Source organism: Ipomoea triloba, chromosome 9, assembly GCF_003576645.1.
Source record: "Ipomoea triloba cultivar NCNSP0323 chromosome 9, ASM357664v1".
NCBI lineage: Eukaryota > Viridiplantae > Streptophyta > Magnoliopsida > Solanales > Convolvulaceae > Ipomoea > Ipomoea triloba.
Genome location: NC_044924.1, coordinates 11,752,111 through 11,776,059, shown reverse-complemented (window position 1 = coordinate 11,776,059; position 23,949 = coordinate 11,752,111). Strand labels below are relative to the sequence as shown.

The following is a 23,949-nucleotide window of genomic DNA, read 5'->3' as shown; positions in this document are numbered from 1 at the left end:
TAATAATAATAATAATAATTAATAATAATAATAATAATTATTATTATTATTATTATAGAATTTAAATAAACATATGTTCACGGGAGCCCGTGAACACTACTCAATAATCACATGTTCCGTTGTTAATTACATTCACAATACTAGGCAATGGGTTTATGAGCCCCGTCGAAGGGCTCAAGCACCCCGTTGCTTAGTATCGTGAAGAGACAACGAGAATAACGGGATTGAGAGACATGATTGCTGAACTTGTCTACATAATCTTAGTTTAAAATAAAATATTATTTGGCGGTGATTTGGAGAAAATAATTTTTTTACATTTTATACCATTTTTCATTATAGGACAAAAATTGAAAATAACTCCACAAAAAAAGAAAAATTATTTGCATTTTATACAATTTTCCATAATATTACAATCTAATCCTAAATTTTGTTATATTTATAAAATGACCTCAAAGTCAAACCCTAAAGCCCAAGTACACATCACTATAATACTATATCACTCCTCTTTCTCTGCATTGCGAGCCGCCCATCGCCTCCAGATCACAGCGGATTCCGGCATCGCTTAACCTCTTCAGGTTCCTCACGCCCTGTATATATTCATCTCTATATTTGTATGTCGATGTATATATACATCTCAGTGCTAGCTAGGCTTTTGATTAATTTGTGAAAAAGACTTCGTTGATTTATATGAATGTTTACAACATTTGAAACATAGGCTAAGTAGGGAGTATAGGGGAAATGTTTAATCAATTAAGGAAGATAATGTTAGCGCTTTAAGCTCTATTTGCTAAAATTTGATTGATTGCGGCGAGGTTAATTTGCATTAGGTTATGGGGGCATATAAGTTTGTTGGGGGCGAAAGAGGATGCTTCTGCTGAAGGGATGAATAAGAAAATTGGAAGAGACGCCCGTGATTTCTTTTTGTATCTGAAGTCACAATATATTTGTGATCAATGTATCATTAAGGCATGTTGTTTAGTGGGGCAAATTACAGATATGAAATCATTGTGACTTTAGCACATCTTATACTTCATATATATGTAGAATTATAGAATTCATATACACATTGATGTAACACCATTTAGTATGACAGAATTGATATAATTTTAGTTTGCTCTTTGTAATTGAAAATGCATTTTGGCTATGGAAAAATTTAGCCTAATTCTTGTACTGGAATGGTCTTTTGTACACTGCATTCTTTTAAGCATTCAGGCTCTTTAGGTTTGGTGTGATTTGTATTAATGTTGTTTGTTCACTTTGTCATGATATTTGATTACATAATGTGTATTATTACAATTTTTTTTGGTATATGGAGATGTAAACAAAATTTCTAGTCTCTATCCGCCGGACTTGAATAGTTCGAAGCTTGAGCTAAAAAAATAGAGCTCTATCAAGCTTTAGCTGAGCTTTTATATTCTAGCTTGACTTGACTGAATTACTACCCTAAATATCATCTAGGGCTTTATTCACATTGCTTATAAAACTTCCTGCTTTATTAACATTGCCTCTCTCCCCCAAGGCACCAAGCTGTACTTCTGCTCCAAATTGCAGCCGAAGCAACTGCCAGCGCTATGGTATTTATCTTTCCATATGTTTTCCTTCATTCCACGCTCCTCTAAGGTTGTTTCTTTTGTTGATTTGATCCCATGAACTTCTAAAATGTATTGCTCCTAAACTTTCAGGTGAAGTACTCAAGAGAGCCCGACAATCCCACCAAGTGTAAGATCTTACAATATACAGAGTACTCTTTTCGTTATGTTCTGCTTAGTGTTTGTATAATTTATTAGAAGTCTCATTTGTTTTTAATGTATGTTAGTATTCAATTCTCTTGTGTATTTTTCTATTTCTTGTACATTGCAGCCTGCAAAGCCAGGGGCTCAGATCTCAGGGTTCATTTCAAGGTACATTTTTTTTTCTCCTTAAAATGGGATGATTTATTAGTCTGATAATTGTTTTTTAATATTTCTTTTTGTTAAGTTATGATTCATTTTTGTATTTCATTTGTTTGATTCTGTGTTATAATCATTACCTGATGAAAAGCAGATGGTTCAGTAAATGGTGTTCAGTAAATTTGCATTGTTATTGGGTGAGCCTCTTCAGTCCTTTGTGGATTATGACAGATGGTTCAGTAAATGGTGTTACAACTATATATAATTATCATTTTAATTGCTTGTTTCTAATTATAAAACTTAAAGTGACTAGAAGATTTGCTTTGTGCAATTCTCATTTATAGATTTCCAAGAAGGATCTGCCCTCTTAACCAGAATGAACCCTAGATCTTTTATTTTATTAGTCTCAGACTGGCTCAGTTTGGACTCCCATTTCTTGCAAACCCATATTGCCCTTTATTGCTGAATGTGTTTCCTTTGAATCCGTTGCGATGTCTATAATAAGGAAATGATCATATTTTAAAGTATATTATTGTAGGAATTAGGAAAGCAGGGATTGTGTGTATTGGTGTTGTGCTAGTTTTGAGTGCATTTTGCTTGAAAGATTTCTCTGCAAGTAGATATAGAATTGTGTTTCATCTTCTTAGTTGAAAGATTTCAACAATCATCTTCCCCAAATTCTTATACATGCTCAGCTGTTATCCTTTATTGATGATTTTTGTGATTCACTATTGATTTTTGTTTTTTGCTCTTTCCTTTTTGGCATATTATTCTGCCATCCAGTGGATATAGACATTTTGTTTAAACATTCTATGCCCTTTCAGAACACTAGGGAAACCGCTCATGCTATCAGGAAGTTGCCTTTAGACAAGGCTAAAAGGTATTTGGAAGATGTTTTGGTCCACAAGCAAGCCATTCCCTTCACCCGTTTCTGTCGAGGTGTGGGGCGAACTGCACAGGCAAAGAACAGACATCCTAATGGACAAGGACGTTGGCCTGTGAAATCTGCTAGGTTTATTCTTGATTTACTCAAGAATGCTGAAAGCAATGCTGAGGTATAATCAATCATAGACCTCAATGTGTGAAGTGTATTTTTATTACATTTTCTCTGTTAATTTTGTTCTTATTAGTTGATTTTTTCTTTTCCAACTCTTCAGGTGAAAGGATTGGATGTGGATTCACTATTCATTTCCCACATTCAAGTTAACCAAGCACAGAAGCAAAGGCGTCGCACATACCGTGCTCATGGAAGAATTAACCGTATGCCCCATGCCCTACTTTATTCTTCTTATTTGCACGGTACTTGTATCTCAAAATGTTTTATGCTTAACGTATTTGGTTGCAGCTTACATGTCATCCCCCTGCCATATCGAATTGATCTTGTCTGAAAAGGAAGAGCCTGTCAAAAAAGAGGTTAGTTGTCTTCAAGTTGGAGGATCACACTTATTGTAATTTTGTTTTGTGTTGTTGGTTTTTTTTTTTTTTTTTAAATAAATAAATATAATGGAGATTCCCCACAACATCTTAATATATGTTTTTGTTCTACTTTTTTGCAGCCCGAAACCCAGTTAGCAACCAGCAAATCTCGGAAGGCTTAGGTTTGCAGTCATACAATAGAGGATTTGAATCCATTTTGCGCATTCCATCTGAACTAGTTTCTTAGTTTTTTCCTTATGAATGGATTTTATGCATTGCCCTTAATTGCATTTTTGTTTCTATTATCAAGATTCTAGACTGCTGTTATATGACTATGGCCAAAACTTTTTCTATCCTTTTTGGACTTTACATTCTTAACCTTTTATCCACATGTGTTTATTCTCTAAAACACCAACAAACAAAATATTTCCTTCCAATCGGTATGAGAATTGAGAAGCTATATTTGAGTTAGCCGGTAGCATTAGATTCCGGTTCACCTTGCAAGTTAGATCTAGGTAATTAAAATACGCAATTTATATATTCAATAGTCATAATTAAATGTTCACAATTTATATATTGAATGTTTATAATTTTGTAAATTGTGATGAGTCCATTTTGCAAGATGGATTTGAGTCTATAGTATTAACTATTACACAATTTATATCATGGAGTTCATATAGCATTATGGACCATGGATTTAAACAACGAAGTAACACAAAATCACAACACAAGAAGCATAACATAACATAGCATTATGGACCCAATTGTATTGAATAGATAAGGTACATAACTTATACTCGTAAGATATACAATTTTACAACACAAACAAAAAATCATAATACAAAAAATCATAATACAAGATACATATACATGTATATATTTAATTATTTTTCAAATCTGATTTAGGTACATAATTCTTTTATAAGCACAAAATTTCATAACACAAAATACAAAAATTCATAACATAAAACATAATTACGAATTTGTTCTAGGTACATAATTTATACTCATAAGTTACAAAACATAATAATGCAAAACACAAAAAATCATAACACAACACAAACACGTAAATCAGAATCCATAATGCAGTGTGAATTTTGGCCCATGGTATAACGATTGACCCCATAGTGAGGAAAGTTAAGGCCACAACAATTGAGGAAATTATACCGTGCACATAGCAATGTGCACAACGTACGTAAACGACGTCGTTTTGAGCATTGTAAACTAACCGTCCGTTTTTTGGAAAATCATGTTTCCCATTTCGACCGATCTCTGTATTTATGTTAATATTCTGTGTATTTCAGGCAATCATTCTGTGTATTCTAGGCAACCGTTCTGTGTATTCGAGGCAATCGTTCTGTTTATTCATATTAGTAACACATGTTGTGATGTGATTGTGCATTCGAATGTTTAGGAGGATGAATTCTGTGTATTTTGTGTCAATATTCTGTGTATTCGTGTTATTAACACAGGTTGTGATGTGTTTGTGCATTCGAATGTTAGGAGGATGAGTTCTGTGTATTTTGTGTCAATATTCTGTGTATTCTGGGCAAACATTCTGTGTATTCTAGGCAAACGTTCTGTGTATTCTAGATAATGATTATGTGTATTATAGATAATGAATTCACTGGAGTCATTCGCGTCCGCGTCCACTAACATCTGTGCATTTTGTGTCAATATTCTGTGTATTCTGGACAAACATTCTGTGTATTCTAGGCAAACGTTCTGTGTATTCTAGATAATGATTATGTGTATTATAGATAATAAATTCTCTATAGTTATTCGTGTTCGCGTCCACTAACATCGAAACAACGTCGTTTACGTACGTGGTGCACATCGCTATGTGCACCGTGGTGCAGGGTATAACGATTGAACAATTGTCGATTGCAAAAATGTAGGCATAACGGGCTCGGCCCGCATAAGCTTGCAACCCGCAGGCTATGATCTTTTTATATAAAACATTATATGTTATTAATTTTATTCTTATAATATATTTATTGTTATTTTATTTTTCTTATTGTATTTTTTTATTTTTATATTTATTCAGAATCATGATTTTAATTGTTAATTATAATTTCTTTTAAAAAATTTGTTAAAATAAAAAAATAAAAAAATCTTGAAGCATGTTTTCTCAACCTGCGTGGGGTGAGTTAGAGTTACTTGAACTTTAACCCGCTGGCATTGTGACCTGCTCCGTAGTGGCAAATTATTGTGTCTGTGTGGGCCGCGGTCCAAAACAACGTCATTTTGATGTTAAAAAAATTTCTTACTCCGCGTGTGTGTTAGAATAATGAACATTTTGGATAAGATAATGTATTTTATATAGATTATGCAAGGAGAGACTTGAAATAACCAAAATTCCTCTAAAAATATGTCAATAAATTACAATGTAGTATCTGTTCATAACTAATTTATCAACCAAATGAAACACAAAGAGCCAATATCGCCTCCACTAAGGCGAGAACCTACCCCTTCCCAAGTAGGGGTTCAACCGGGTGCCACTAGACCACAAGGTCTTTAGCCAAAGAACCCTAGGTTAAGATCGAATTATATCATTTATGCAATAATCAATAATAAAGCATCGAAATAGATAATACAATTATAACCCAAGCCTAAACATAAAAACACAAGAATAAAGCATTAACAACATAATGGAAAGAGAAATACAAGAAATAAAATTTATATATTGAAATGGAAATGAAATCAATAATTCAAGTGTAAATTCTTGATTATAAGTTTTCAAAAAGTTAAAAAAAAAAATGTAAGTGTAATCTAACATAAAAATATGAAGAGAAAAGAGTTAGCTAGGGTTTGTTTAGGTGTCGGAATCAAGAAAATAACTTCATTTTGCGCTTAAATACTAAAAAAGGGTGTGCGCGCATGGCCAGATGCATGACCATGCAACTCTAGGAAGAAATTTTGCCTCGGGTGTAAGGGCGAACGCATGGTTGTGTGCTTTCACCGTCATAACTTAAGAATTAGGCTAAATAATCTTCATGAATATGATCAAAACATTAAGTAATGGTCATTTTGAGTGAGAATTCCAACTTCACACTTTTTTGCTACACTTTTGTCTTGATTTGATATATAGATCTTAGACATCTCAACAACCTTTAGTTCTCACCTTCAACAAGATGGGGGTAAAGCACGACCATGTGACCTTTGATGAGAGGGTCGTGAAGGCTACATGACCATCTTAGAAAGACATTTATGTTTGTCTGTATTGTTTAATAGACAGTTGTGCAGTTGCCCACTGATAAAAAGATAGTCATTGATCGTCGGAGAAGATGACCGGTGATTTTTTTAATAAAATAAAAAATAGTTTATTAAAAATAAAATAATAAATAATTTTTATATGATTAAAAATAAAAATTATCTTTTTTACTTTTTTTTCTTGAAGAAATCTTTTTTACTAAATTATATTTTTGTCAAAAATTTAAAATATTTTTTATTTATTAAAACAAATAAAATAATAAATGGTACACTTAGAAGCCTAGAATGTCATGTGTTAACTTGGTCAGTGTTACATTAGAGATAATATGATGAGTAGGTCATATTAGTGTCTAATTGCACAATTTTGCCGATTTAAGAAGCCTCATTGGAGATTTTGTTTTATCCTGTTTTTGTTTTTATTTTTGTTTTGTTTTTTGTTTTTTGTTTTGTTTTGTTTTGTTTTGTTTTTTTTTTTTGTTTTCACTTACGGAAGCTAATTTGGACTATTCATTATACTTAAACCACCAATTTGACATTTTTCCTATAATCTTTCATAATAGCGCACTTATAAAACTATGAAATAAAAAAATATACTCCGTATTTTTAGTTCTTTAGTTATGTATCTCTAATTATTTTGAAGATTTACAAAATAAATTACGTACTATTTTCATCCTTTAAGCAATAAAACCAAAATCAATCGGGTGTGTGCGTGCTTTTTTCTTTTTATGGAGGCTCATGGATTCATTGGTGTGTATTATGCAAAGGCTAAATAATAGGAACTAAAAAAACTATATAATCAAGAGAGTAAATAATACGGAGTACAATTTTGTTATTGTTGTTGTAGTATAATTCGTATATTGATTGCTTGGTAAAGTACGTAGACAGGTAGGCACATGACAAGCAAACATTTTTCCCACCCATATGTGTCACATGATAAACACCCCATTGAACCTACTTTTTGTATATATTTTCAAAATTTTTTGGGAGGTAGATCATTGTCCATATATAGGTATACCAAAACAACCATTCTCCTACTTATGCTGCCTCACTGCCCTATCATCTTCAAATTCTTGAGCAATATAATATAATTTAATAAAATGTGTATCCTAACAAAAGTGTGTAACTTGTACAACATACAATACTACCTAAAGAGAATATGTAGAAACCGGAAATAAAATTGAGAAGTGTACTTTTTTTTTTTTTTTTTTTTTTTGGAAATCTTTCTAATTAATAAATACTAAATAGTATAAAGCTTCAATGTAAGATTCTTTTTAAGTTATACGGACTTTCTAAAAAAAATGCCACACGGAGCGTAATTGCTCTCAGAAACATACTTCATAGCTCATTCATATCTTGTCTTTTATACAAGTAAATGATGATGATTAATAGGAAACAAACTACCTCTCATTATTACACATGCATGGANTTTTTTTTTTTTTTTTTTTGTCTTGGAAATCTTTCTAATTAATAAATACTAAATAGTATAAAGCTTCAATGTAAGATTCTTTTTAAGTTATACGGACTTTCTAAAAAAAATGCCACACGGAGCGTAATTGCTCTCAGAAACATACTTCATAGCTCATTCATATCTTGTCTTTTATACAAGTAAATGATGATGATTAATAGGAAACAAACTACCTCTCATTATTACACATGCATGGACACAAGTTTCTAAATTTTGAGGTATCGTGGAATATGTCTATGTAAGACTATTTACACATTTACAATCTTCTCTCATTATTTTCAAAATGTCATATCAATAAATTTATAATTAATCAATATTTATATTTTCATCCATGCAATTCTTTTTCCTCTTTCAAAAGTAAAAATTATTTCTTTAATAATAATATTAAAAAATTGAAAAGTGAATTTTGCACTTCTGTTTGTCAGAATTGCATTACTTGGTTTTAATTTTTTATTAAAAAAAAAAAAAAAGGTTTCACGTTGGATTGCAAGTACTAGTATTTCAGCATTGCGACAAATGGCCCAATCTCCACATAATTGTCCTTGATTGCCTTTAGGCCTTCCCCAACATCACTATGGTTAAAAACTTGTTCTTTGTGTTTTACTATTCTAAAACTCTCCACAACATTATTATTGGGAAGGCCTTATCTAACTGGCCTTTAGATCTTGGCTGCCCTTCCCAACCAGAGAAGGTGACCACTAGGCGCCTATCTAACTGGTCTCTTTTTCTGTGATAGGCGATCGATGCTTGAAAATTCGTTGGAGAGCGGTCGGATCCCTAATGACATGTAACAAGTTTTTGGGCTTCATTGCATCAAAAAGAATTGTTGATAGGTATAATTGCACATTTAAAAAGTTGAGAGGGCTAATTGACTTTCAACTAAAGTTCAAGTGTCTATTTGATCCCCCCTCCACCTTTTTTTCTTATTTTTTATTTGGATGACCCATATTTGATTTCCTAAGGTGACATGGATTTTTTTTTTTTTTTTTGGTTTTGTTTTGTTTTGTTAAAGTAGGGACAGTGATGTCTTTTCTATTTTTTTTTTTTTAAGTGTGCACACATTGGTAATCCTTGGTCAAATTGGTTTCCTATGTTTTGGATAATCACCGTTGTTGTTTGGAGCCGTGATTTATTCATCATCGATCGAGTGTTCGTCCATGCAAAATGATCAGTATTTTTTTTTTCGCTTGTTCTTTTGAGTATAATATTACCTATATTTGGATGTTGGTGTATATGTACACATGTCTGGGTAGTACGATTGTGCGTTCTGGTGTTCTGGTTGTGAAACCCAGTGTTGTGAGTTGTGCATCGTAGGCTGGGGAGATGTGCATTAGTGTACTTAGTGCGGTGCATCGTAGGATATTGGGATGTCTATTGTAGAATTTTTTTTATGGTGTTTGAATGCACAATCAGAGAGTTACCGATGCACAACATTCGACATAAGAATGCACGATATTCTGTATAGGAAAGCACAGCTTCTAATAAGACTGATTTACCTCTAACAGTATATTTTCTAATATTTTAAAGGGATTTATTTTCTTAATTTGTGCCATTTGTTCTTTTTAATCTCAGCGGTGCATCATTAGTCCTCACGTTCTCACCTAGGATTAGGGGTGTTAGCGAACAGAGCTTTCGACAAACTACTAAGGTAAACGAATATTAACAAACAAAATTTAGAGCTAGGTTAATAAACGAACAGAGTTTAACAGTGGTAAGCTCGTTTGCTAAGAGATTGTGAGCTATCTCGTTTGTCTTTGTTTAGTAATGTTCGCAAACTAGCTCGTTTATGTTCATTTAGTAATGTTCGCGAACAAGCTCGTTAAGTGTTCGTTTAATAATGTTCGTGAACATGTTCACAAACATATATAGTTGTGTTGTTTGTTTGGTTATTGCTCGTGAACGTAGATTATGTCTTGTTCACGAACGAATTGTGTTCATGAACATGTGTAGGTGTTAAGTGTTCACGGACCTCTTCATGAACGTACACAAACATGTTTGTGAACGTGTTCACTAGCGTTAACAAACACGTTCGTGAACATGCTCGTTAACGTTAACGAACACATTCGTGGACATGTTCGGGATCGTTAACAAACACTAATGAACGCTTAACAAACGAACATGAACAGAATTTTCAAAAATCTTAACACACGAACAAGAACACGAACAATTCGAAATTCTTAATAAAGAACACGAACAACCTCCGTTCGTTGGTTAACAGCCCTACCTAGGATAGGTTCTCATGTGAACCGGATGCGAACCGGACCGAAGGAACATAAACCAAAATGAGAAATACTATGTCGGCCAAAAAAAGGATAAGGAAAACGAAAACTAGAACAGTGAATAGGCGCCACAATTGCACCCGTGTGGGACTGAGAAGTTATCCAGTAATTCTGTAACCAACCACCCAACAACAATTGACTTTTCTTCTTTTATTTTTTTCCCCAATTAAAAAAAAAAAGTTCGTACAACCCAAAGAGAATCTTTTTATGAAAATTTAGTTGATTTTGATGAATGTAGATATATGTTCATGTATGGAATATATCCTGTAACTCTGAATGCAATTTGATATACAAGTATATTTGTGATACACAAATTCTGGTGGAATTCAATTGAGAATGTAAGTCTCCTGTCTTTGCATTATCTGTTTCTAATTTCCTTGCATTCTGATAAGAAAACATTTAATTTTTGGGTATTGGTCTTTGTGACCCTTAATTTCAATGCAGAATAGGTGCCAAAGAAATGGATTCATTAGGGTTGTAGTGCTGTGCATTTAGCCTTTGTGATCTCGGTCCTTCATTTCAGAGGCTGAAAAATGTCTGTTCAACAGGACAATACACAGGACAATACAGAGGGCAATACAGAGGGCAATAATGTCTCTGGTAGTTTCTTTTCTTTATTTTATCCAGAAATCAATTAAATTATTCTTTAGTTCTGCATTTATTATTGAATTGTTCTTGGGTACTTTTATGGACACCATCATGCTTGGATTTTATTTAAAATCTTGCCCTTGCCAAAGTTTCCTAACCCTAGCAACAAAATTTGCAGAGGGAGAGGATTTAAAAGAGGAAAAACAAAAGGAATATTTGCTTTGCAATGCATTTACATAATTGGTATGTTGGAGAGATGGTTAATGTGCTTAGAACTGTCACCTCTGTGAGGGAGTAGTCAATTCGTTTAGTTTGTGGCGTATTTCACATTCTTTTAGGTGGCAATTGATAATCTGTCAAATGCTTGGTATGTGTTTCCTATATTATAATTTGTCCACATGGACTCGTAGAATCATTGCAGTTTTAGTAAATTCGTCGTTCGTTTGATGTTTACTCTATGCCTTTGATTGTGCTTGGATTTTAAATTTGTATATTTTTGTTTTCTTTTCATTTATCTGTGTTTCTTGATCACGGAGATCAACCTTATTTTGATGAGATGCTTATTAATATAAAAAGCAAAGACTGTTCTTTTGTTACTTGATATTTATAGATATCTGTAACCTTTTTTAATCCATTTTGTTAAGGTGCCCGCCTCTATGACCTTCTACAAATGGACACTTCTCCAAGTGATAGTGATCAGATGGAACCGCAAGTGCAAGACTATTCTTTGAGTACGTGATCCTTGCTTATCAAGTTCTAATTTTGGAACTAGAATGTTGTTTACGAGTTTCTACTACAGTTTAATTTGTTCATCATCTGCACGCCACTTGGTTTCTTATTCGCTCCCTTGTTTCTGCTTAGTGCTTGGATTTGTTCTTATAAGCCTATTGTGCTTGCCCTTCCTAGCTTATATAATTGGCCAAAAAAACACATTTAAATGGATAAAACTCCTTCCTGGATTATATGCTCAAAATAAGTAACGCATCATTCTCTTTTCTTGTTCTTTATCTCCTCATATTCCATTTTGCATAATTTCACACGTTTGATTCTCTTGCTTCTCTGCCCATGTTAACAAAATAGGCTCCTTTTGAGTGTCTTAATTACTTTGTTTCTGTCAGGTCCTCGATGTAGACTAGAGGCTCTAATGACAGAGTCTGGCAATAGTTTTTGTGCAGACTGTGGATCTCCCGATCCAAAATGGGTGTAAGTGTCAATGCACTCGGTTATGCTGCTTATTTTTGCTTACCCACTAAATCTTGTTACTGAAGTCCGTTTTTCACACCTAGTAACTAAACCATACTTTAACTGTTTAACATTTGACATTCTATGATCACTGCGCCTTTCTAGAGTAAAGTCCAACTTTGTTTTTATGCCATCTGATTGTCTGGTTTCATACGCTGATACATTCTGTGTAACACTTTATTTTACACTTGGGCTGCAAAACAAACACTCAGAGAAAGTGTTGGACAAGAATGTATGAAATTTGCGCCAATGAACAGTTATTTTTGTCTCTTTCTAGTTCCTTGTTATGTTCGTATTTTCATACCGGCACCTTGACTAAGAAGATACTTGGTCTCTTTATAAGATGGTCTTTTCACCCTGCTTTTATACTGTTACATATATGTTCATTTGATGATTTCCAGGTCTATAAGTCTTGGAGTGTTTATATGTATCAAGTGCTCGGGTGTACATAGAAGCCTTGGAGTGCATATATCGAAGGTAGGGTACTAATCCTCTTCTTTATTTAGAAGAGGGACAATATCATATCACTTGTAGCGTTTTTGGGCATGCAAGTACCAAGAACAATGCATTTGATTGCTTCGGGGCCTAGTTTTCCATGGGTTGGACTTGTGTCATGGAAATAGACAATGCAAACTATAGACTCGAGGTAGAAGTGAATTTAGGATGGAAATGAGGGAGAAGTTCGGTAGACAATTTAGTGGAGTGCTAAACTTTAGTTTTTTTTAAGGAAGCCAATTGATGAGATAAGCTGCATTTTAATGGCTTCTCCCGTTCGACATGAGTAGTTAAGCATAAGGGTGTGACTTTGTGAGCATCTTCTACCGCAAGTCTTTAGTTGCATTGTCGGTTTCCATGTTAAATCCAAGAAAAGAATAAGCATGGCACGTGTTCCCACTATGCTACTCTGATTCTCCCCTCCCGGAAGTGCAATATTTGATCTCAACGTCTAGTGATTTCATCACTTGATGAGATAATTTGGTAGTCTTTGTTGCACACATCCAATATCGAATTTTTCTCCAGGTGTTTTCAGTGAAACTAGATGAGTGGACGCATGAGCAAGTTGATATGTTAACTGAGATGGGCGGAAATAATGTTGCAAACTTGAAGTATGAAGCTGCCTTTCCAGAAAATTATAAAAAGCTAAAGCCAGATTCGTCCAACGAAGAGCGCAATGACTTTATCAGGTAATAATATTTCAATCTCATCATTCGTATGTAATATATATTTCTATGCTGAAAAATTCTCGTATTCAATGCTCAGGAGAAAATACGAGCTGCAACAGTTTGTGAATTCCGATTTACAGTTGATGTGCCCGATTACAACAACTTCTTCTAGTTCGACCTCAGAGAAGAAACATTCGACTGGCCATCGAATCCATGGTCTGGGATTTGCGTTTCGCAACAGCTGGAGAAAGAAAGAGTCCGAAACCCAGAAGGCGACTAGGAAACTTAACTCAATGGTATGTTATTATGCTGCAAGGATTTGTGTTTAATGTTTTAATTACAGGAAGCACAGAAGTATCTTGTACTCCTTCTCTTTCTAGTTGTTGCCTATCCGTTTTTTTTTTTTTTTTGAGGAATAGGAATGGAACTGATTCCTATTCCTGTTTTACTTCTCTTCTACGGAGTAAGCCTTTTATTTCAAAAGTGAACTCACCAAATATGCTATAATTCATCGAGATGTCCATTTCTAATGTAGTTGAGGTTTTATAACTAAGATTGTTCGAGGAACATAAAGAACGTTCATTGTTACATTAAATATACAGAGTTTTAGGCTAAAATATTTGATCTAATATCTCAGTTCAAGAAAAACAAATGAACAGCTCGATATTATTGTGGGCATTTTTCTATAGGCAGGTATGGTTGAATTCATCGGACTGATCAAAGTGAATGTGGTAAGGGGCACCAACCTAGCTATCCGTGATATGGTATCCAGCGATCCGTATGTTATTCTAACCTTGGGAAGCCAGGTAAATCTCTCGGTTGCATTTCATATCAGCGAGGGAGGGCTACATTATTGTATTCTTTCAAGTCGTGACATCTTTTTTTGCGTTGCAGTCAGTGAAGACGCGCGTCATAAAAAACAATTTGAACCCGGTCTGGAACGAGCAACTAATGTTGTCAATTCCAGAGAACGTTCCTCCTTTAAAAGTGGTAGGCTCATTTAATCCCGCGATTTTTCATCTTTCTGAAATAGATATAGATAGGGTGCTGCTGTACTTCAAGTCACCAACTAGTGTTGAAATGATTTTTGCAGCATGTGTTTGATAAGGATACATTTACGACAGATGATTTTATGGGGGAGGCGGAGATTGACATCCAACCTCTCGTCGTGGCTGCGAGAGCATCTGAGAATTTCACCAAGAACGATCCGCTGCAGCAGCTCGGGACGACATGGAAAGTGGACACAGAAAACGCCAATCCCCCGCTTGTAGCAGATGGCGCTATATACCTCATAGAAGGTACGGTGAAGCAGGAAATAGCCTTAAAGCTGCAGAATGTTGAGAGGGGAGTGTTGGAGGTTGAGCTTGAATGTGTTTCTCTCACACAATAGTGTTCACAAAATTAAACTGAAAACAAAAAGATCCATTTGCATTTGCACTACAGATATCATAGCTTATCTTGGTTCAGAAACAGTTAGGGAAAAATTTTGCAGCCTTTGCTGAGTTGAGTTGTTGCTTCTAAGCTGCAGTTTTGATCTCAGAGATACTGAGGGGAGGGATACCTTTGACCTAGAAACAGTGTGCAATGATGTTTGGTCCTTTAGTTGTATGTAAATACTTACATTGGTCTCTTGACTATTATGCAAATATTATTCTTATTTTATGTATAAAAGAATAGTAAACTCGATCTTTGATATGATTATGTTCGATTTCTGTAAAAATTAATCCTAACTTTTTATCAAACAAATAAAGTTACAATCTAAGTCTATAATGTTTAGGATTGAAAACTAGTCATTATTGTTGTGAAACTAAACGAATTAGTCAAATCAATTCTTAAACAAATACTATCATAATAAAGGGTAAAACTACTCACTGTACTCAGGCCATTTACACACATTCTTTCCCCTTCTACAGCAACCATATCGATGGTTTATTTGAAGTCTTTGGTACAAGTAAATTGTGAGGTAGAGGTGAGAGAAGGTAAAAGAGAGAGAGAGTTTGGGTTCAACTGTAAAATAGGAGTTATTGGAATATTAAACCTGTCGCACGGAATACCAAGGCAAGCGCGCCACGCTGCGTGGGCTGCAACAATGGCACTGCACGCCACGCTGCGTGGGCTGCAACAATGGCGCTGCACGCCTGACAACACTGATTTTTTTTTTAATTAGTTTTGTTTTGTTTGTTTTTTCATCATCTCCAATTTTCTCTTTTCTAATCACATTTACAAAAACTCCTCAAAAACCACAAAAAAAAAAAAAACCCTACTACTAAGGACGCTCTTAAATGTTATATTTGGGCTGGAAAATGACATGACTTGTTTAGTAAAAAAGTAAGGGTTGAGCTTATTTTAAAGTTTATTAAACTAAACATGTTAGACTTCGGTTGTTATGTCATAGACTCGGGTCCATGTTCACAATTTTAGAATTCTATGTTCATAATTTTAAAACTCTATATTCACAATTACAGAACTCTATATTCAACAGTATAACACAATTTTTTTTAACAAAATTGTGAATGTAAAGTTAAAAAATTCTGAATATTAAGTAATATGTAATTTTGTATATTAAATTATTGAGATCTAAAATTGTGAATATAGAGTTCTAAAATTGTGAACATGGACGCGGGTCCATCTTGTAAGGTGGATTCGGGTCCATAACATAATTTGCCGTCAGACTTATAAATACTAGATTGGCCCATATATATATATATACACACACACACACACACACATATTTCTATTAGTATTTTGTGCATGCTCCAAGTGAGAATTTGTGGATAAATTCAAACCATTAGGCCCTGTTTGGTAAATGACTGTTATCTGATTGGGTTAGAGAGTATAACTAATTGATAATATTAGCTTATTATAGAAAGATGTTTGGCAAATTAGTTGTTAACTGATAGCTGTTTGGTATAATTTCTTTTCTCAAAAAGCTAATTGAAAAAGTTGTTTTGAGTAGCTTTTTTAATTTTAACATTTTGGAGTTATAAAAAGATGATTAACCAAAAACTTATATTGATTTTTTAACAAAGTCAACTAATTAATAGTAGTCAAATAAGTCAAAATTAGATTAGGCGAACTATTTTACCAAACAGGACCTTAATCTAGTAGATCTAACGGTTGAAAATAAACAAAATTTTGTAATATTTATGAAAATGACCCGCTCATTTTTTACTTGATTTTCCATCCACCATATCTTACAAATCAATGGTTTAAATTTGTTCACAAGTTCTAACTTGGAGAGTAGTTCCCATATGATTAGGATTATATATATATATATATATATATATATATATATATATANTATATATATATATATATATATATATATATATATATATATATATATATATATAAATGGGTTTCCGTGCGGTTGGCCTTATCAGATGCGATTGTGCGGTTGCTTAGGTGTGTAGTTTTCCTTCTTAAGGTGCGTGGTTTGTGTGCTTAAGGTGTATTAGTGTCGAAACTTAAGAAGGAAAACTAAAGCTGTGCGTGATTTTTCTTCTTAAGGTGCGAGGTTTGTGTGTTTAAGGTGCGTTAGTGTTGAAGCTTAATGTGCGTCAACGTAAAGCTTTAGGTGTATGATTTTCCTTCTTAAGTTGCGTTGTTTTCCTTCTTAAGGTTCGTGTTTTGTATGGTTAAGGTGGGTCAGTGTTGAAACTTTAGGTGAGTGATTTGTGTTCTTAAGGTGTTTTGTTTGTGTGCTTACGGTGCATCATTTTAATGCTTAATATGTGTGTGTCACTTCGACTTGCGACGGCATACGAGACTGCGTAGAGCGGACAGTGGAGTAGCGGACGAGATGTCGACTGGCGGCGGCCGACAAGTGAGGAGGCAGTGATAGGTTAGTTCTTCTTACTCTGCTAGTCTAGCACTGGTGTAGATAGGTATGTCTTCACTCTTCTAGTCCGGTGACTGGCAAGGACTGAGGAGGAAGACTGCCAATGCAACCTGTGGAGCAGTGGTGGTGGTGCTGCGGCCTGTGGAAGCGGCGGCGACTGTTGCTACCTCGGACGATGGAGGCTTCTGCTGCTGCTTGAACCGTGGTGGCGACTGCTGCTGCTCGGACGGTGGCGGCGGCTGCTACCGCGTGGGAAAATGCTTCTTTCTTTTTTTTGGCAGAACATTTTCTCTTTATATATGTATAGATATATAGATTTTTTTGTATGTATTCTATTGTTGAAATTATAATATGCATATAATATATATATATATATATATATATATATATATATATATATATATATATATATTATATTATATTACAGTAATTTTTTTTTGGTCATATTGTTATTAGGGCATTGTCAATTTTAGTCTACTTCATTAATTTTTGTCACATTGCGTCTAGTCTTATTTAGCTCTGGCTATTTTTGGCCCATCGTTAAAATTTTCTTTCAGTTGACCGTCCAACACTTTCGTCTTTTCACGGTATGATTGTCTCCTTTACCCCTTGCACTGTTTTCCTTAGGTCTCCCCGGTCTCCGTATATCTTTAGTAATTTAACATCTTATAACATTATCAAAATCTTGATTATTTTTTTAATTGAAATTAGTAATTAAATAAGATGATGTTCGCAAAGATATCCTTACGTACTTTCTTGTTGGTAGGGAAAAAACGAGTCCACCTGCTCAACCAGAAGTTGGGTTGTTGAGAGGGATTGTACTAATACAAGTTCTTGTCTCCAAGCCACTCTCCGATTCACCCCTTTCAATCTACCCACTTACCAAATTCAATTGAAAGGTCTCAAGCTCTGCACAGTGGGAGGATATAGCGCACATGATGCAGGGTCTGCGTTTGAATCCCACCAATCTATCTAAACCTCAGACCCCTCTGCCTTCGCAGTCGCTTTTGTTGGGGTCCAGCAGCCTGAAGAATTCACCTGTTTCTGTTAAGTTCTTGAAGAGTAATAAAGATTCGATTTTTACTGCCACCCGGTTGCCGTTACAGGTCCGGGCAACGGTGGCCACCGCCAAAAAGCCATCGATGGTGCCGGAGGAGATTGTGCTGCAGCCCATCAAAGAGATCTCCGGCACCGTCAAGTTGCCCGGCTCTAAATCCCTCTCCAATCGCATTCTCCTCCTTGCTGCTCTTTCTCAGGTATACCTCCTGCTTCTCTCCCCCCCTTCTCTCTCATCCTATATATATACAGTTGATATATGCACGCATAATTTTTTAACTTCACTATATATGAGGTCTTGTTTAGGAGGATTCTGAGGTTTCAATTGGGTTGTATTAGTTGAAAGGTTTCAGCTTTTTGCTGGATGTCTTGTTTAAGAGGATTCTGAGGTTTCTATTGGGCTGTATTAGTTGAAAGATTTCAGCTTTATAATAGTAGTTTGAGCAATCACAAAGAGGTTTTTGAATTTCATACTGTAAACATCATAGGATCAGACATGGCTGTTTTTCCTAGGGGTATAAGGTTGTTTGATCAGACATGATACATTTACTGTTATTACCTATCAGTGATCATTAAAGATTATGCTTTCATTCTTTGTTCTGTTCTATATGCTTTTCCATTAATTTACCTTGTGCATTATTGTCTGATTCTGCATAATGAACTCAGGGAACAACTGTGATAGACAATTTACTAAGCAGTGATGATATTCATTATATGCTCGGTGCATTGAGAACACTTGGTCTTCGTGTTGAAGAAGATAGCGCAATCCAGCGAGCAACTATAGAAGGTTCGGGTGGTCTCTTCCCTGCCAGTAAGGAATCCACAGATGAAATTCAACTTTTCCTGGGAAATGCTGGAACAGCAATGCGACCATTGACTGCTGCAGTTGTTGCTGCCGGTGGAAATGCAAGGTTTTAAAACATTCTTCTTCTCGTATATACTCGATCTTGATTGAAGCAATTTAGTTTAGAATGTGCTCTTTTAGAGTTTTGCATGGTTGATTGCTCAAAGGGTTGCTATCGTAAAATTTGGCATTGTTAACAGAACAATTTTCTTCATTAGCGTCGGGTCTTATCTGATTGCTAATTCTTTTGGTTTACTTATTGTCATTAGATACGTCCTTGATGGAGTTCCTAGGATGAGAGAGAGACCAATTGGTGATCTTATTGAAGGTCTAAAGCAGCTTGGAGCAGATGTTGATTGTTTCCTTGGGACAAACTGTCCCCCGGTTCGTGTAATTGGAAAGGGTGGCCTTCCAGGAGGGAAGGTGAGACTTATGTTCCATTATAATATAATTTTGGTCTATATAAGGAACGTGTCCTTAATTATCGTTGCATTTGACTGCATAATCTGCCACTATAATTGTAGCCCAGAACTTGTAAGTTGTCTAATTCCGACTAATCCTATGGCCTTTGTTAACAGGTGAAGCTCTCAGGATCAGTTAGCAGTCAATATTTGACTGCTTTGCTGATGGCTGCTCCCCTGGCTTTAGGAGATGTGGAAATTGAAATCGTTGATAAGCTAATTTCTGTTCCTTACGTTGAAATGACTATTAAGTTGATGGAGCGGTTTGGGGTCAGTGTAGAGCATAGTGATAGCTGGGACAGGTTCTTGATCCACGGAGGTCAGAAATATAAGTAAGTTTTGCATTACTGCCATTGTTGCAAAAATCGCCCGCCTGGGCCACTTAGGCACCGCCTAGGCACTAGGCGCCCCAAGGCCGAGGCGAATTGCTCTCTAGGCGGCCGCCTAGGTGGCCGACCGCCTAAATGGCCGCCTGGGCTGAGTTAGCGGGAGTTAACTCGCCCAACTCGGCAGAGTTAGCCGAGTTAATTCGGGTGAGTCGGTCTTGTTAATTTTTTATTATATTTATATATATTTATTTATATAAATATGAGAAGTAAGATATATATATATATATATATATATATATATATATATATATATATATATATATAAAATATGACATACACCCTCACACGCACTATTTTTTTGTTTTCATAGGTCGCCACCTAGACCGCCTAGGTGCTAGGCGCTAGTGGCGCTAGTCTACCGCCAGACTAGCGCCTAGCGCCTACTGCAACCACTTACTACTTATAGTTACAACTTCATTTTTCAAATTTGAAATTTACGATGTACGAAATTTTTCATCAGGTCTCCCGGAAATGCTTTCGTGGAAGGTGATGCTTCGAGTGCGAGTTATTTCTTAGCCGGTGCAGCTGTTACTGGGGGTACCATTACCGTTGAAGGTTGTGGAACAAGCAGTTTACAGGTATTGCTATTCGCTAACCATTATGATATGATGATATTGAAATGATTTATGTACGTAATGCTTTGTTCTCTTTCTATTCTCGAGAGAATTGAAGAATTGAATCGGTTTATATTTGTTTTTTCTTTTCATTTAGGGGGATGTTAAGTTTGCTGAGGTTCTCGAGAAGATGGGAGCCGAAGTTTCCTGGACAGAGAACAGTGTTACCGTGAAAGGACCACCACGTGCCCCTTCGGGAAGAAAACACTTACGTGCCATTGATGTCAACATGAACAAAATGCCAGATGTTGCCATGACTCTTGCTGTAGTTGCGCTATTTGCCGATGGTCCGACAGCCATAAGAGACGGTATGTAATCTTCTAATATTCATATTGATATATACATACAGATATCATGGTTGCAGTAGGCGCTAGGAGCTAGTCGGGCGGTAGACTAACACCTAGGCGACGCCTAGGCGGTGCCTAAGCGGCGACCTATAAAAACAAAAAAATAGTGCATGTGTGTGGGTGTATGTCATATATTATATTATACTACGTATATATTATACATATATCTCTTACTTTTCTTATTTATATAAATAAATAAATTTGAATATATATAAATATAATATAAAAACTAACCAGGCCGACTTGCCCGAGTTAACTCGACTTACTCTGCCGCGTTGGGCTAGTTAACTCGGCTGAATTCTCGGTCGCCAACTTGGCCCAGTCTGCCGAGTTAGGCGCTAGGCGGCCGGCCACCTAGGCAGACGCCTAGGGAGCAATTCGCCTCGGCGTAGGGGTGCCTAGCGCCTAGGCGGCCGATTTGTGCAATAGTGACAGATATATTAGGTAGGTAATATTCCATGAACTTCTAATGAAAGTGGAACTTAATGCGATTTAACTTACTTGAGTTCCATTTGATTTATGGTTACGCTGTTCTTACTTCGCTACATACAGTTATCTGCCTGATTTCAGAAGTTCATAATCTTGTTTCTTTCACCGTTCATAGTTGCTAGCTGGAGAGTTAAGGAAACCGAGCGGATGATTGCTATATGCACTGAACTTAGAAAGGTTGACTTCCGATCCAATCCTAGTTATGTTTGTTCTGTTATCCCTTCTTCTTTTTATGTGTTCCTTACACGTCCAATTTGGTTGGAATCCAGCTGGGAGCAACAGTCGAGGAAGGGCCGGACTACTGTATAATCAATCCACCCGAGAAACTAAACGTGACAGAAATTGACACATACGACGATCACAGAATGGCCATGGCGTTTTCTCTTGCTGCTTGTGCAGAGGTACCGGTCACCATTAAAGATCCTGGCTGTACCCGCAAGACTTTCCCAGATTATTTCGAGGTCCTTCAGAAGTTCTCCAAGCATTAAAGGTTTCCTTTTCATCCATTTTGGAAGGCTGAGATCCGGTGTTAGTTGAAATAGTTACTCCCAACAACCATGTTCCTCTTAGTTATGGTTAAACATCAAGAATGTGTACTGTGTTCTTTATTCATGTTTCCAGATCTGTTATAACTGGTCTAAACAAAGACCATTTTGTATCTCAATATTCTATTTGGAGTTATGGTTCTTGTATTATACTGATTGAATGGAAAGTTAATCTTAGTGTGATAGTTTCTCGACTATTGCATTTTCCTACTTTTGGATCTCGAGTTCAAATCATCTAGGTTGTAAAATATAGCGTGTAGAGACAGTTCAATTAGGTTTAGCCCGTCACTAGAAACTAACTGGAGAAGCGGCCTAAGTTTCTAGTCCACACTCGAGCTTTGGTTAGCTGCTAAACTAACTCCAAAATTTGGGCAGACATTAACTAGCCGTTGGATCAAGCTTAATTTGTGCAGATATGAGATGAAAATGGTAGTTTTTTTTTCTATGCTAACTGATTCTTTATCCTTTTGTTTTTTTGTTATTGAAATTTTCAGATATCTTCTCAAGGCTCTACACTCATTTTCATTCTAAAATGGACTTTTATAATGCTTCTTAGGGTGTATTTGATTCGCACATGGGAATCGGAATCAAATACTTGAATTTTGGTGAAAGTATTTTGCATGTTTAGTACTCAGATGAAGATAGAATTGGAATGATTACCAATATTGATGTTTGGTAAACTTGCATTCCATTTCCCCTTACCTCCATTTGCGACGAGAGCAACTCAGAGCGGAAGAAGAAAAGATATTCTAGTTTGCTGTAAAAAATCTTAGTACAAAAATTATGTTATTATTATTATTATTATTATTATTATTTTGTTTGGTTTTCTGTGTATTTCCGTGGCTCTCATTGCTCCATTTTGCAGCAGAACACCTCAATACAAAAAATTGCATATTTTTCTGTTTCATTTTTGGGTTTAAATCTCTGTGTTTTATGCTTACACCACTCAATTTTGTAATAAAAATCTCAATACAAAAATGATTTTCATGTCTTTTGTCTTGAGTTTGATTTTCTATGTTATTTGGGGCTTCCACTGCTCAATCTTTGTTGTAGAAAATCTCAGTAAAAATAGATTTTCATAGCACTGTGGTGGAGCTACAATAAGGACAGATTAGTGTTAAAAGTAAAAAGATCAAGAAGCTGAATAGAAATGCTGCTAAAAGTAGCATTTCTAATTTCAGTTGTTTGGGGCAATTAGCTTAAAAGAAAAGCTATTTTACCAAACACTCATTTTAGTTGATTGACTAAGTCAAACAATCAACGTTGATCAAATAAGCTAAAAATGATTGATCAGTCAGTATCCAAACACCCCATAGTATAGTATATTATATATTTGCTTTAGCTGCATGTATTTACAAGGTTGTTCCTGGAGTCAAAGACTACTAAACCTGATACTATGGCATGTACTCATGAATCAACCCTATCAATATCACATATTAACTACTCTCAACATGAATGATATTCAAACCCAATAAGAGTTTAAGAAACACAACAATCATCACATATTTCTAAGGGTATCTCCAATAGTAGCTTTTGCATTAATTTTGGAATAGTAAAAACTTGGTGGGTGGTGTTTTTATAAATGGGAGGAAGGTGTTTTAGTGGGGTCTTTCTCCTACAAAACAAAGGATTTGGCAGTTTTGGTGGGCCCCATTAGGGGGAATGTCACTGTGCCTTACGTGCATGAGGCACAATGCACGCGCCAGCCTGGGCGTGTAAATATATATATATATATATATATATATTTTTTTTTTTAATTTTTGTTTTGTTTTCTTCTTTTTTCCTTTTCTTTTTTCCTCCACTCTCATTCTCTCCTAATCACACCTGCAAAATCCCCTAAAAGTCACTACTATTGAGGAAGGCCTAAAACATGCATAAACCTATCATTGAGACAAAACATACATATCCTTCATTCTAGTATCAAAGTCCACCCCATACAAGAAGACAAATTATATGATGGATCAAGGTCCACCTTGCATTGTAAACTTTATAAAAAATGACTACATTTAGATTATGCGTTTGCAATTAACAACAGATTATGTGCATGTAAATAAATCGAAAACGCATAATAGTTAACTAAATACACATAATATTAACGGCATAATATG

General features: G+C 35.3%; 3 protein-coding genes and 1 non-coding gene across 8 annotated transcripts; all 4 read left to right on the top strand.

Annotated features, from left to right (window-relative positions):
- Positions 1-473: 473 nt before the first annotated feature.
- On the top strand, positions 474-3,690 carry LOC116028552 (60S ribosomal protein L17-2). Of its 2 annotated transcripts, none has more exons than XM_031270287.1 (8): positions 474-575; positions 1,520-1,574; positions 1,683-1,719; positions 1,861-1,901; positions 2,714-2,944; positions 3,047-3,149; positions 3,235-3,302; positions 3,446-3,690. In XM_031270287.1, the coding sequence occupies exons 2-8, from the start codon at positions 1,572-1,574 to the stop codon at positions 3,485-3,487; spliced, it is 525 nt and encodes a 174-aa protein (XP_031126147.1). In that variant the 5' UTR covers positions 474-575; positions 1,520-1,571; the 3' UTR covers positions 3,488-3,690. The 2 variants fall into 2 exon arrangements, with proteins under 2 accessions (XP_031126147.1, XP_031126148.1); XM_031270288.1 differs by having other exon boundaries at positions 530-589.
- LOC116031102 lies at positions 2,436-2,570 on the top strand. The gene has a single exon (XR_004100535.1). It is a non-coding gene; the product is annotated as a small nucleolar RNA snoR135 (small nucleolar RNA).
- Positions 3,691-10,375: 6,685 nt separating the features above from the next.
- LOC116030541 (probable ADP-ribosylation factor GTPase-activating protein AGD11) lies at positions 10,376-14,950 on the top strand. Of its 4 annotated transcripts, none has more exons than XM_031272823.1 (10): positions 10,376-10,600; positions 10,707-10,862; positions 11,495-11,581; positions 11,969-12,053; positions 12,494-12,569; positions 13,113-13,276; positions 13,353-13,551; positions 13,945-14,061; positions 14,150-14,245; positions 14,380-14,656. In XM_031272823.1, the coding sequence occupies exons 2-10, from the start codon at positions 10,796-10,798 to the stop codon at positions 14,524-14,526; spliced, it is 1,038 nt and encodes a 345-aa protein (XP_031128683.1). In that variant the 5' UTR covers positions 10,376-10,600; positions 10,707-10,795; the 3' UTR covers positions 14,527-14,656. The 4 variants fall into 4 exon arrangements, with proteins under 4 accessions (XP_031128683.1, XP_031128680.1, XP_031128681.1 ...); XM_031272820.1 differs by having other exon boundaries at positions 10,378-10,600; positions 10,712-10,862; positions 14,349-14,645; XM_031272821.1 differs by having other exon boundaries at positions 10,380-10,600; positions 14,349-14,950.
- Positions 14,951-17,865: 2,915 nt separating this feature from the next.
- Positions 17,866-22,051, top strand: LOC116030579 (3-phosphoshikimate 1-carboxyvinyltransferase 2-like). The gene is made up of 8 exons (XM_031272880.1): positions 17,866-18,352; positions 18,819-19,063; positions 19,266-19,419; positions 19,575-19,789; positions 20,307-20,424; positions 20,558-20,768; positions 21,412-21,473; positions 21,566-22,051. Exons 1-8 carry the CDS (start codon positions 18,032-18,034, stop codon positions 21,782-21,784), a joined length of 1,545 nt encoding a protein of 514 aa, XP_031128740.1. The 5' UTR covers positions 17,866-18,031; the 3' UTR covers positions 21,785-22,051.
- The last annotated feature ends 1,898 nt before the right edge of the window (positions 22,052-23,949 follow it).